At 40.3% G+C, this 14400-nt stretch overlaps 1 protein-coding gene across 1 annotated transcript in view; it reads right to left on the bottom strand.

Annotated features, from left to right (window-relative positions):
• FNDC3B (fibronectin type III domain containing 3B) overlaps window positions 1-14400 on the bottom strand; it is a 598527-nt gene that overhangs the window by 141553 nt on the left and 442574 nt on the right. The window contains exon 21 of the mRNA XM_069727312.1: window positions 3163-3312. Coding sequence (XP_069583413.1) covers window positions 3163-3312 — 150 coding nt within the window. The remainder of the gene's footprint in view (window positions 1-3162; window positions 3313-14400) is intronic.

Below are 14400 nucleotides of genomic sequence, written 5' to 3' on the forward strand. Positions count from 1 at the left end.
ATATATATTTATGGCATCACGGTGGCACAGTGGTTAGCACTGCAGCCTTGCAGCGCTGAAGTCCTGGGTTCTAATCCCACCCAGGACAACATCTGCAAAGAGTTTGTATGTTCTCTCCGTGTTTGCGTGGGTTTCCTCCGGGCACTCCGGTTTCCTCCCACATTCCAAAGACATACTGATAGGGATTCTAGATTGTGAGCCCCAACGGGGACAGTGATGATAATGTGTGCAAACTGTAAAGCGCTGCGGAATATGTTAGCGCTATATAAAAATAAAGATTATTATTATTATTATTATATATAAAGATGTCTTATGATGTGAAAATAGTATATGACCAATATAGTATATGGAGATATCATATGATATGAAAATAGTCTATGGCCATCTATATAACAGGATTTCAGATGAAGGTATAAGTTTATAGACATGGAAGGATATTGTAGAATTGTAATATAAAATAAAGACGAAGATTATCAAGTAGTGACAGGATAAGATATAAAGTATGATATGCCTGGAGCATGTGTTTACCTGTAGAGGATCCTGTCGGCATGTGGGGCGTCAATCTGGGTGCAGTGTGGAGTAATAAGTAATGAGATCCCCAGAGTACGGACCCGCTTAAAGGTATAATGTAACGCATTGTATATATCTCTTCTTATAATATCTATTCTTCGTTTGCACCTGTTCACACCTGATTTCTGTTTCGACGTAGCAGTCAGTCTTTAGATATTTTTATACAAAAAAATTCTCTCATTGAGCACTCCACCCCTCAGCCTCAAGAGTTTTTAATTACAGCAGAATCCTAACTTCCCATATAAATGTAGGCTTTAGCCCAAGAGAAAATTCACATTAGGCAGGTTCGCAGCAACGAGAATTGCCTTATCGTGACTACTGGGTACACACGAATTGGCCAATTTATGCGATAAGTATTCTCAATTTTTCATGTTTTCTAGTACAGTAATGCAATAAAATTTTTTGATCTATTTCATGTTTGCATGCTATAGCGCTACAGAGTGCTACTTTATTTGTTGATTATTGCCCATGTTCGTTTGGATAACGCTAATGGTTCATGTCAACAATTTGAGCTGACCGTTGAATCTGTCTAGCCCCAGTAGTTATAATCTTCCTCGGACAAACCATCCGATTGAAACATCTCCCTCTAGTCCACAGGGTTATTCAAGATCGATTTTAACAAATCCAGAAGGGACAACTCCATGTACAACATAACTTTACAGTATCTGAACAGAGAGCATTCCCGGGTCTTAAGGATATTCAAAGGATTACAATAAAACCTGCAGACAAAGGCGGATCCATACTAGTCATGAATAGATCATACTATATTACAGAAATAAAATCTAAACTCAATCATGTGTCTACCTACACTCCTATTTCAAGAGACTAAACATTCGATGTGGCCACACAAATATGTGCCATGTTTGAATTGTATAAACAGAAAGGGATCATCAATACAACATTAAGTGAGTTTCTCATTAATCATCATCCAGTTATTCCCATGTTTTACACGCTACCAGATTCATAAAAATCTTACTCAACCACCCAGGCAACCAACTCAGGATCCAACTAACTCTATATTAGTGATTGCTATTGTCCTAGAGAAAATAACTACCCATCTGTTAACGTTTATATCATCTTATCATAAGGATACATAACATTTTTTGGCCTCCCTTAAAGAACTAGGTGTAATCCCAACATCAAGTATACTGGTCACAATTAGTGATGAGCAAGTATACTCGTTGCTCGGGTTTTCCCGAGCACGCTCGGTTGGTCTCCGAGTATTTGTTAGTGTTCGGAGATTTTGTTTTCATCGCCACAGCTGAATGATTTACAGCTATTAGCCAGGCTGAGTACATGCGGGGGTTGCCTGGTTGCTCGGGAATCCCCACATGTATTCAAGCTGGCTAATAGCTGTAAATCGTTCAGCTGCCGCGATGAAAAGTAAATCTATACAGATACCGTAATGAACTCAGAGTGGCGCCCAGCGGTGGAATGGGGACAGGTGAATATTGCAAGTGCCGGGGGCCTGAGCGACAAGAGGTGAGTATGTCATGTTTTTTTTTTTTAAATAGCAGCAACAGCATATGGGGCAAATGTTTCTATGGAGCATCTTATGGGGCATAATCAGCATTTGTGCAGCATTGTATGGGGCAAATGTCTGTATGGACCATCTTATGGGGCCCTTATTAACCTTTATGCAGCATTATATGGGGCAAATGTATCAATGGAGCATTTTATGGGGCCATAATCAACATTTATGCAGCATTATATGGGGCAAATTTCTATGGAGCATCTTATGGGGCCATTATTAACCTTTGTGCAGCATTATACGGGGCATATTTTAATATGGAGCATCTTATGGGGCCCATCATGAACTGTATGGCACAATATATGTGGCTCCTGATTCAATATGGATATTCAAAAACACTTAACCTACTGATGTCTCAATTTTACTATTATTGGTATCTATTTTTATTTTGACATTTACCGGTAGCTGCTGCATTTTCCACCCTAGGCTTATACACGAGTCATTAAGTTTTCCCAGTTTTTTGCGGCAAAATTAAGGGTGTCGGCTTATACTCGGGTCGGCTTATACTCGAGTATATACGGTATTTGCAATTTACCTCTTAATAAAAATCTTCTCTGTTCTCAAGAACAAAGGGATTTTTTATTTTATAGTTCACTGCCAAGGCCATTGCCGTCTCAGAGTTGCCGATAACCTAAGTGAGGAGCATGTGCAGCTTGCAAGCTCTATGCTTGGTAGCCTCCTTGCACTACTTTGAAGCTGGTCGAATGTTTAGATCCAGCCAGCCTCTGGACTTCTGGAAAAGATGCCTCTGCTAGCAAGCTGGGAGAGTGCTCAGTTCGGACCAACAGATCCACCACACTGCTAATTAGAAATGTCAATCCTCAGGAGCGCACCGACCCTGGCAAACAGGAAGCAGGAAGACAGTAGAACAAAGTACTCTTGAAAATACAACATGAAATAACCCATTTAAAGCTAAATTTACAGACTGGGATGAAGAGACCAGAGAAGGATATTTTTAACAAGCATGTAACCCCGTCACCTTTGGATCCCTGCATGACTTAACAGGCTATACGTCAGTTCCTGGCAACATACACTGGACAAGAAAACCTTACTGCACGTACCTGAAGTCGGAAGCAGTACTGTGTCGCTGGTGATAAATCAGACACCTGGAAACTAGTATCAGAGCCATTGTAAACCAATTCTAGTGTGTCTTCGTCCTTTCCCCATTGCAGCCTGTATCCTGAGATGTCTGCACCATTGCTCTCAGGACTCTGTTGGGAACAAGAAAAAAAACAATGATTTAAAATAAACCTAAACACTAAAAGCATTAAACAGAATGATACTCTTAACAGACAAAATGGCACAAAATACTAAGTAAGTTACAAACAACAAATAGCCATGTGTTCCACCTGACAGCAAATGAACTGAACTTGCAATATCTGAATAACGCCAAGTGCTCATGTAGCGTGATCTTCAGGATGAAGCACGTACATTCCACAAACTGCTTCAGCCCTTGTTAAATCCGTGAAGAGAAGCGGTCTTTTTAGCAGGCCCTGTTTTGGTTTTTTAAGTCAATATTTCTTAAATTTGCATAAATATTACAACTTGAGCGTCTAAAGACAGAGGTCACGTGTATTCCGGCATTTTATTACATGGGAATGTCAGTTTGGGCTGCACGTTCCTCATCGAAATGGACCATCATTTGTGACATCCCACTGACAGGAACAAGGGGTCCAGCTTCTCTGTCATATATTAGCAGCTACTCTTCCTACGTGGCACCCACATAACCTCACTATTAGTAAAACCTAAATGCCTTTTGAAACAGAAGACATTTCAGAAATAGAAAATATTTCAATGTGCACATGGGAATGCTCATTCTGAGGCTTACAGATTGTTATTCATAGGACTAAAATCTTTGAACTCTTACCTCCATGAAACCATGGTTTCCATATCTTACACTGATGGAGGCTAATAAGCTGTAAACAGATAACTGATAATACATAGCATTATTTTATTCAGCCATGTTGCGAGATTGAAGCTCACTAAATGAGACCAAACAGAACATGAGTGAATAAAGATTTTTTTTTTTTGCATTTTTATACTGAAGTTTTGCTATTCTTGTGTAGTACAATACACTGCTGTGAATGGCATATCATTATTTAGAATATATTTTCTAAGATATGTTATTATTTCCCTTGGGATTTTTTGGTTTTGTTCTCAAATCACCTGAACTGAATCTGGAGCTGCAGAATGCAGAATGCAGATAAAGATTTTTGTTTCTTTTAAATCATAAGAATGTTCTGTTATATAATAAAAAAGTGCTGAAGTGGCTTGGGTAACAAGGACCTAAGGGGCTTCTCACAAAATTAAAATATTATCAAAAAGTTAATTTATTTCAGTTCTTCAATACAAAAAGTGAAACTCATATTATAGAGTCATTACAAACAGAGTATCTATTTTAAGTGCTTATTTCTGTTAATATTGATGATTATGGCTTACAGCCAATGAAAACCCATAAGTCATTATCTCAGTAAATTAGATTAACAAAAAAACACCTGCAAAGGCTTCCTAAGTGTTTGTACAGGTCGATTAGTCTGTTTCAGTAGGCTCCACAATCATGGGGAAGACTGCTGACTTGACAGATGTCCAGAAGGCAGTCATTGAAAGAACTCCACAAGAAGGGTAAGCCACAAAAGGTCATTGCTAAAGAAGCTGGCTGTTTACTTTGCTGTATCCAAGCATGTTAATGTAAAGTTCAGTGGAAGGAAGAAGTGTGGTAGAAAAAGGTGCGCAAGCAACCGGGATAACTGCAGCCTTGAGAGAATTGTTTAGAAAAGGCCATTCAAAAATTTTCAGTAGATTCACAAGGCATGGACTGCTGCTGAAGTCACCGCTTCAAGAGCCACCACACACAGACGTATCCAAGATATGGGCTACAAGTGTCGCATTACTTGTGTCAAGCCACTCATGACCAATAGAGAACGCCAGCGGCGTCTTACCTGGGCCAAGGAGAAAAAGAACTGGACTGTTGCTCAGTGGTCCAAGGTGTTGTTTTCAGATTAAAGTAAATTTTGCATTTCATTTGGAAATCAAGGTCCCCAAGTCTGGAGGAAGAGTGGAGAGGCACACAATCCAACCTGCTTGAGATGTAGTATGAAGTTTCCACAATCAGTGATGGTTTGGGGAGCCATGCCATCTGCTGGTGTAGGTCCACTGTGTTTTATCAACACCAAAGTCAGCACAGCCATCTAATAGGAAATTTTAGAGCACTTCATGCTTCCCTTTGCTGACAAGCTTTTTGGAGATGGAAATGTCATTCTCCAGCAGAACTTGGCACCTGTCCACACTGCCAAAAGTACCAATACCTGGTTTAAAAACAACAGTATCACTGTGCTTCGATCAAACTCACCTGATCTTAACTCCATAGAGAATCTATGGGGTATTGTTAAGAGGAAGATGAGGGACACCGACCCAACAATGCAGACAAGCTCAAGGCAGCTATCAAAGCAACCTGAGCTTCCATAACACCTCAGCAGTGCCACAGGCTGATCGCCTGAGCCCCGACCAAGTATTGAGTGCACTTACTGAACATTCATATCAGTAGGCCAACATTTTGGATTTTGAAATAATTTTTCAAGCTGGTGTTAAAAAGTATTCTAATTTACTGAGATAATGACTTTTGGGTTTTCAATGGCTGTAAGCTATAATCATCAACATTCACAGAAATAAACACTTGAAATAGATCACTCTGTCTGTAATGACACTATATAATATAGGAGTTTAATTTTTGTGTTAAAGAACTGAAATAAATTAACTTTTGATGATATTCTAATTTTGTGAGAAGCACCTGCATCTGTCTGTCCATCACTGTCCCGTTCTTGGTTGACACGGTTGCAGCAGCGATGTCAAGATTACAGCAAATGATCGCTGAAAATAAAATTTATCTAAGCCACAAAAACCACAAATATTGAATGAGTGAATATGGTGAACTGGTTTTAAATGTATTCCCTTTTTTCACAGTGCTAACTAGCAAATGTTACACTTATTTCTACACGAACACCATTGTTCTTGAAGTTACACATCAAAACGTACCCTAAATGAATAGAAGTTAGAAAGCAGCCAGGGCAAATTTCAAGACCTTAAAGTGGTAAGAAGCTCTGCCTTTTCTCTTCATTTGTATCCTTGTGGATAGTCTTATAAATTACTGCAGATAACAGGGGTGCAGGCGTAAGAAGAAGATGCTCACACTGCAGTCCACCCTGTTGATCTAATATAATAATGGGGTGTTGAAGAGGCCACTCGCACTTCTGTCCTCCCTTTGATTTAATACTGGAGATACCAGGAGTGCTGAGGTAAGACGATGGCACTAACTCTGATGTCCTATCTTTCTGATCTAATTCGGGAAATGTCAAGGTCGCTGCGAATAAGAGGGGGCTCACACTGCTGTCCACCCTGTATATTTGATTTAATGCTGGAGATACCAGGAGTACTGAAGTAAGAAGAGGTTGCTCACACTGCTGTCCTCCATGTCTATGTGATCTAATACTGGAGATACCTGGAGTGCTGAGGTAAAAAGATGGCGCTTACTCTGCTGTCCTATCTTTCTGATCTAATCCTGGAAATATCAAGGTTGCTGTGGCTAAGATGCTGCTCACACTGCTGTCCACCTTGTCTTTCTGAATGATACTATGTGGTATAGAGCATTTCAAAGTCATACCCTGTTTCCCCGAAAATAAGACACCGTCTTATATTAATTTTTGCACCATGTCTTATTTTCGGGGGGTATCTTATTTTCTCAAGAAAAAGAATTGACAAATTTTTTTTGAACAAAAAAATTAACATTTATTAACATACCAGCGTATGCTGAAAAGTAGTCATCACAAAACAGTAGTAGTCAAGTAGTACTACTTGACTACAAAACAAAACAGTAGTAGTCAAATAAATTGTGAATCGTATCAAGAATTTCTTGTTACTACCGTATAATTACGGTATTTCCAAGTACAACATGTAAAACAACGAACAATGGTTCATTTACTGATCTCAATATTTAATAACACAAAACAAGATTTATTCAATGACAACCATGTCATCATCTTCTGGAACATCATCATAACGATCCAAAATCTGAAGTTCCTGTGGAATTTCTAGTGACTCCATTTCTTTCAGAATCATTGGCCCATATCTCTCATGTCTAGCAATAGCACTGTCCTTAAATGATCCCTGGGCCAATCAGAGGGCAGGAGCCCTGGGCCAATCACAGCCCAGGAACAATCAGAGGCTATGGATTATGTCAGCTGGCCCATCTTTCCTGTGCTGTGATTGGTGTAGGGCTCATGGGCAGAGATCGGCACACAGCTCCGAGGCTGTGATTAACTCCTGCGAATAGCACAGCTGCAGTGGCGGGCACCGGACAGCGGGAGCGAGACACAACTGCATGCCCCATGCACAGAACAAGGTATGCCTTATTTTGCCTTATATTAGCAGGCACAGTGCTCTCCCTAGCATGCCCTACTTTCGGGGGGCGCCCTATTTTCGGGGAAACAGGGTAGCACTGGAGCTTCCTACTGCACGTTAACAGGCCTTTGTTCTGTGAACATTTTAGGATATTATAGTATCAGTGTAAGAAGTAATTTCTCAGCGCTTGCCAGGACTGTGTACATTCCCAATCTTCTGTATGAGACTACTCGACATTGCTTACAGCTAGCTGTATACTTCTAAATTTGGAAATGCTGGTAGTTTAAGTTTTTATAAAACATACATTTACTAGAACAATGATCTTACAGCTTTGTCATATTTGATTTCACAAAACACTTTAGCTACTAATCAGATCAGATGTCCAGAGCTTGAGGCAAATATGTTGAAATGTAAATTGTCCTCTGAGGAAGCAGAGTTTATACTTTCTTTTAAACATTGGGCTGAATTAAAGTGGTTTTCCCAATTACAGATTTGCATGATATGTCAACCTATGCAGAATGGGGCCATTAATTACAGCCATCAATATAAATAAAAAAAAAAAAAAAAGGTGTCTTTGAGATATCACCGTTTTAAGCATGACCTCAACCAACAAGACTTTTTTGATGTGGGCCCTAAACCCCCCTCAGGGTGCATGTACAAAGCCTGGGATCATGCATCACATATTTGTGCAAAGCAGTTTTTGGTAGTGCTTTTCCAGGCCAGCATGTTACACATATGTGCAACATATGTGCAAGAAGAAGAAAAAAAAAATGCGTGCCTAAAGTAGCGTTTTCATCTCTGAATGGTACAACAATAATCTAATGTATGCCAACCAGCTTCTCATATGTTTCTCTTAGTAGATCATTAATGAGCAAAGTAAATTTCTGCAGGCACACTGCGAAATCCTGCCAGTGTGCAATATGCACACTGTCAGGATCTCCATCTATTTCCAGCTTAAGTGGGTGGACCGTCATATGACCGCATGCTCAAGCTTGAAATACTGTAGAAGGAAGTCGTTAAATTACTTTCTGGCTGGATTCAGCACTCAGTCACAAAGTGACTGCACAAATTTAAAGAACAAGCATGGAAAAACAGTGAAAAGTGGATCCTTCACTAGATTTCACAACACAAACTGCTAACATTGTCAAATAGATCTCTTAAAGCAACCCTGGTGTGCTTTCTTTCCATAATATAAGCATTTTAGATGGCTAGATACAGTTGGATTCCTAAAGTGCTCATTTTAATACTTCGGGTGAAAAAATTTTCAATTAGGATTATGCAGACATTCATGAACTTTAAAGGGAACCTATCACTGAATTCTTGCTGTCCAATCCACAAGCAGCATAATCAGAGTCTGGCAGTATATCTTTCCTCTGAAACTATAGAAAATAAAGTTTGAAGGTTTCCTAAAGATGCTCTAGGTGGTTGAAAGGTCTCTTCAATGTGTTTAAGATAGCAAGAGACCTGCCACCACCTGGGGCGGCTCAGGTGTAGTCTTGTCTCTGCTTATGGTCTCTAGCCAGATCCTCTAACTCAAGGATGGGGAACCTCAGGCCCCAAGGTCATTTACGGCCCTCTATGACCTTTTATCAGGCCCCTGGGCAGATTCTTAGGGACCGCATTCTTGGGCACGGAGGTGTATTTTGATTACAACCAGCTCATTAATTTCTTCTTGCTCTGTTAGCACACATACACAGTGTTCACTACTGAACACTGAAGGGCATGCAATGAAAGATTACATCCTGAAACCAGTGCCAGAGTCATGATGTACTTTATGGGCGGAGTTAGTTCGGCCCCCGAAGGATGGTGTAAATATCCAAATGGCCCTTGGCAGAAAAAAAATTCCCCACCCCTGTTCTAACTAATTACTCTGATACTAAGAATCGTCAGAGAAAAATGTCTCTGGCTGGAATAAGACATTGGACATTATTAAAGGGAACCTGTCACCCCCAAAATCGAAGATTAGCTAAGCCCACCGGCATCAGGGGCTTATCTGCAGCATTCTGTAATGCTGTAGATAAGCCCCCGATGTATCCTGAAAGGTGAGAAAAAGAGGTTAGATTATACTCACCCAGGGGCGGTCCCGCTGTGGTCCGGTCCGATGGGTGTCGCGGTCTGGTCCAGCGCCTCCCATCTTCTTACGATGACGTCCTCTTCTTGTCTTCACACTGCGGCTCCGGCGCAGGCGTACTTTGTCTGCCCTGTTGAGGGCAGAGCAAAGTACTGCAGTGAACAGGCGCCGGGAAAGGTCAGAGAGGCCCGGCACCTCTGCGCACTGCAGTACTTCCCTTTAATCGGGTGACATGTTCCCTTTAAAAGTATTTACACTAGATTCTCCAGGTTTAACAGATTTAATAATGCTTGCTATTGTATTGTATTGTATTGGGAAACATTGCAACAGATTCTCTTTAGAAGCACACATATATTGTGGATTGCCATTTGCCAATGTCCATGATCTTAGGCATGTGGGCTACACACTTTAAGATACTATAAAGCCTGAATGCCTGGGCATAAATCAGAAAGAAAAGTAAAGTAAGTCAGGTAAAATAACAGACATATCTTACACCAACAAAAAGGGCTACATAATTAGATATAGATTTGAAAAAGACAAACCATCACATTCCAATGTCTAGACAATGCGGTTGAAGCGTCACCTTATCAACCTCTGATGAAGACGAAACACCACGGTACACATAATGACTCCTCAACCATATTCTAGAATCCTAGGGTTGTGATGAATTGCATCTTTTTATCTCTGAGTTGATGATGTTCTAAAAATGTAGTCAACATTCTGTTATTTGAATGAGATATGTTCCCAAATTAACCAGACTTTCTGATACGTACCTGAATGGAGAGGCTTTACAGTAACCTAATTTGTGTAGTCCATATGACTGAAATCATTATCAGAAACTAGTGGTAAAAGGCAATGTACAGTACTGTTCAAAAGTTGTAGGCAGGTGTGGAAAAATGTAATTAAGAATGATTTAGAAATAGATGTGTCAACAGTTTAATTGCATCAATCAACAAAAAGAGAAATCTTAAAGGGAACCTGTTACTCCCAAAATCGAGGGTGAGCAAAGCCCACCAGCATCAGGGGCTTATCTACAACATTCTGTAATGATGTAGATAAACCCCCAATGTATTCTAAAAGATAAGAAAAAGAGGTTAGATTATACTCACCCAGGGGTGGTCCCGCTGCGGTCCGGGTCCGATGGGCGTCGCGGTCCGGGGCCTCCCATCTTCATAGGATGACGTCCTCTTCTTGTCTTCATGCTGCGGCTCCAGCTCCGGCGTACTTTGTCTGCCCTGTTGAGGGCAGAGCAAAGTACTGCAGTGCACAGGCGCCGAGCCTCTCTGATCTTTCCCGGCGCCTGTGCACTGCAGTACTTTGCTCTGCCCTCAACAGGGCAGACAAAGTACGCCGGAGCCGCAGCATGACGTCCAGAAGAGGACGTCATTCTATGAAGATAGGAGGCCCCGGACCGGAACGCAATGCCCACCAGATCGGACCGCCTGCATGAGTATAATCTAACCTGTTTTTCTCATCTTTTAGGATACATCGGAGGCTTATCTACAGCATTACAGAATGCTGCAGATAAGCTCCTGATGCCGGTGGGCTTAGCTCACCCTCGATTTTAAAAGGTTTTTAAAGGTTCCCTTTAAAATTACCAGTAAATCAGTATTTGGTGTGACCACCTTATGACATCAATCTTATGTTACACTAGCACGCAGTTTAAGGAACCACAGATCTTCTGTAGATGTAGACTTATGCAAATCCTTGTGTTTCTTCATGTAACCCCAGACAGACTCTATGGTGTTGAGATCTGTAGGGGCCATATCATCACTTACCGGACTCCTTGTTCTTCTTTATGATGAAGACAGATCTTAATGACATTGGCTGTGTGTCTCGGGTCGTTGTACGGTTTAATAAATTTGGAACCAATCGGATGCCTTATGGCATTGCATGATAGAAAAGCATCTGCCTGTATTTCTCAGCCTGGATAACAACACTAATCCTGACCAAATGCCAACTCGATTTGCTGAAATGCAGCCCCAAACTTGGAAGGAACTTCCACCCTTTAGCAAACTGTCTTCTGTTACAGCCATCAATTTTCACTCTGTTTCCACGGCTTTTGACTGCAATTATTCCATGAAGACCACATATGGCAAAACTTCCCTGTAGAGTACCTAAATCCCACTGGTTGCTGCTTGTTCTGAGCGGATACCACAGACATCTTCCAATTTATAGGGGAAACATGATTGTAGGTTTCATCTTCTGCACTTATGTCCTTGGCTATCCACTGCATTTATGGTCCTCAATGTTGTGCATTTCTAAAAACTTTTACAGCACGTTTTTTCTTAACCCCAGTCTGCTTTGAAATCTTTGCCTGGTAGTGACTTTGCTGATGTCTTGTTTCTTGTTGCTGTGCACAGTCTAGCTATAGTAGAGGTGTCAAACTGCATTCCTCGAGGGCCGCAAACAGGTCATGTTTTCCTTGTATTGCACAGGTGATCATTTAATCACCTGCACAGAATGATTCCAGCACCTTGTGCAATACAAGGAAATCCTGAAAACATGACCTGTTTGCCGCCCTCGAGGAATGCAGTTTGACACCTCTGTGCTATAGAGTATGACCTGTGACATGAAACATTCTTCAACAGCCTCACCTTTGTAGCAGAGTTGGCAGTTCCTCTTCCAGTTTTAAGCCTCCTACACAACTGTTTTTGTTTTAGTTAATAGAGTGGGCTTCAACCTACATATGAAATCCATGATTATTATTATGTTTGGTATAACTGGTTAGCAGATCCTGCAAAATTCCCCGACGTTGTGAAAGTGTACCTAGAAGAATTGATGCTGTTTTGTGTGGAAATGGTAATCACAACATATATTAATTTGATTAACATTTCTCCTTTGTTAATTCATTTTGCATATCATTGTTAAAAAAAACAAACTCTCATCACTTCTATTTTTAAAGAATGTTTTCTTTGCAGCATTTTTTCCACATCTACCTAAAACGTGTGCACAGTACTGCTTGTGTGCGCTTTTACAGGGGATTAGTTACCAGGGTTTGTACATTTTGTCAGTTATTTTTATGATATTTATAATAATGCATAAAGGACTATTGTGATACAATTCATTGGCCTAGTCACTGATTTCTCCTCTTTCTTGTTCTCTCTGTGGTTACTATACAGCTTTGCACTCTTCAACTTACAGTATATTAGAGTATTACACCACAAAAATATGTTTTGCCATTATCATCCGTGATCACTAGCTGCCCCAGAGCACACTACATGCTAGAATTATACTCCCTACATTATTTTAATGAGCTAAGTCAGTTATTCTACTTGTTGCTATCCTTTCATTTCATAATTTAGCTAGAAAATGAATTAGCAGGATCCAAAGTAATAATGAATGAATAATTAAGATACTAATTAGTGATGAGCGAGTGTACTCGTTGATCGGGTTTTCCCGAGCACGCTCGGGTGGTCTCTGAGCATTTGTAAGTGCTCGGACATTTAGTTTTTGTTGATGCAGCTGCATGATTTACAGCTGCTGGACAGCCTGAATACAGGTGGGGGTTGCCTGGTTGCTAGGGAATCCCCACATATATTCAAGCTGTCTAGCAGTCGCAAATCATGCAGCTGCAGCGACGAAAACTAAATCTCCGAGCACTCACAAATAGTCGGAGATCACCTGAGCAACGAGTATACTCGCTCATCACTAATACTAATTACTAGCTGTTCTAACCACGAACATAGAACCATCAGGATGTCACTGGAAGTGCGACTTCCACAAGCTTTCATTGGCAGTATTTTAACAGCTCGCTACATATACTGTCAGGAACAATTATGTAAGAACACTACAGAAACGTACAGAACATGTGGGAAGATAGTTCCCAGAAGAGATTAGCAGTGAATATACCTGCTATTATTTTCTGAAGCACTTTACAGTTGTATAAAGGAAGGCAGGATTTAGCTAATCCGTGTATGTCATTAATTTAATAGAGCTTAGATATAAAAACATACAAATAAAACACACAAACAAGCAATGACAGATTTACAGGGAAAGAGAAAAATTATTCAAATCGAGCATGCTGGATTACTAGGAAAATAATCTGTTAGTCCAACCCTGGCGGAGCAAAGTGGTGGGTCGGCTACAACTCTTTCCCTAGCAATTAGGACACGAGTGTCCAGATACTGACATAGATATGGACAACTTGAAGAAGGTGCTGATGTTGGAAAGCATCAAGAGTTCTACTGCTACCGCAACGGTACATGTATATGGTATTTAGATTTGTACGTGCATGTGTGCAACTCTTTCCCGCAAGTATGTGTACTTGCAGTAGTTCGTAGCCAGAAATATCACGTACCTGTTCATTTCTAATAATGCGGCAACTTACATACGTTCTGTGCATATAACATTGAATGAATGGACACAATGCCTAGCGGAGTGCTAATTTCCCATATCCTAGTGTTTTTGGGGTCTCAAAACTTCAAACGATATAAACTTTTGAGAGTTTATAAATGTATAATATACATCAACGAGCCTGGTTTTTACAAGTGTAAATCTCCCTACTAGGCATACAACCTCTACATAAAAATGGGTCAAAACCTAATCATCGGACGTGAGAGATAGTCTGCACAATGAAAAGGAATAATACAAAAAAAGATTAAAAAACTAATTTAAAAAAAAAACAAAAAACACACAATATAGCCAACATGCGGATATTATCTTATCAGGATACAAACTATAAAAATGCATTATTACTAAATCACTGCTATACTATCTTCGGAAAGGGGTGACAGGCTAAATTATACAGCTCATGTAATGATTAGATATAATGGATCTACTCATTATGGTAACGATTTACGCAAGGTTGTTCGTTAATACATGCTATAAAGCT

This window comes from Ranitomeya imitator, chromosome 5 (assembly GCF_032444005.1).
Source record: "Ranitomeya imitator isolate aRanImi1 chromosome 5, aRanImi1.pri, whole genome shotgun sequence".
Taxonomy (NCBI): domain Eukaryota; kingdom Metazoa; phylum Chordata; class Amphibia; order Anura; family Dendrobatidae; genus Ranitomeya; species Ranitomeya imitator.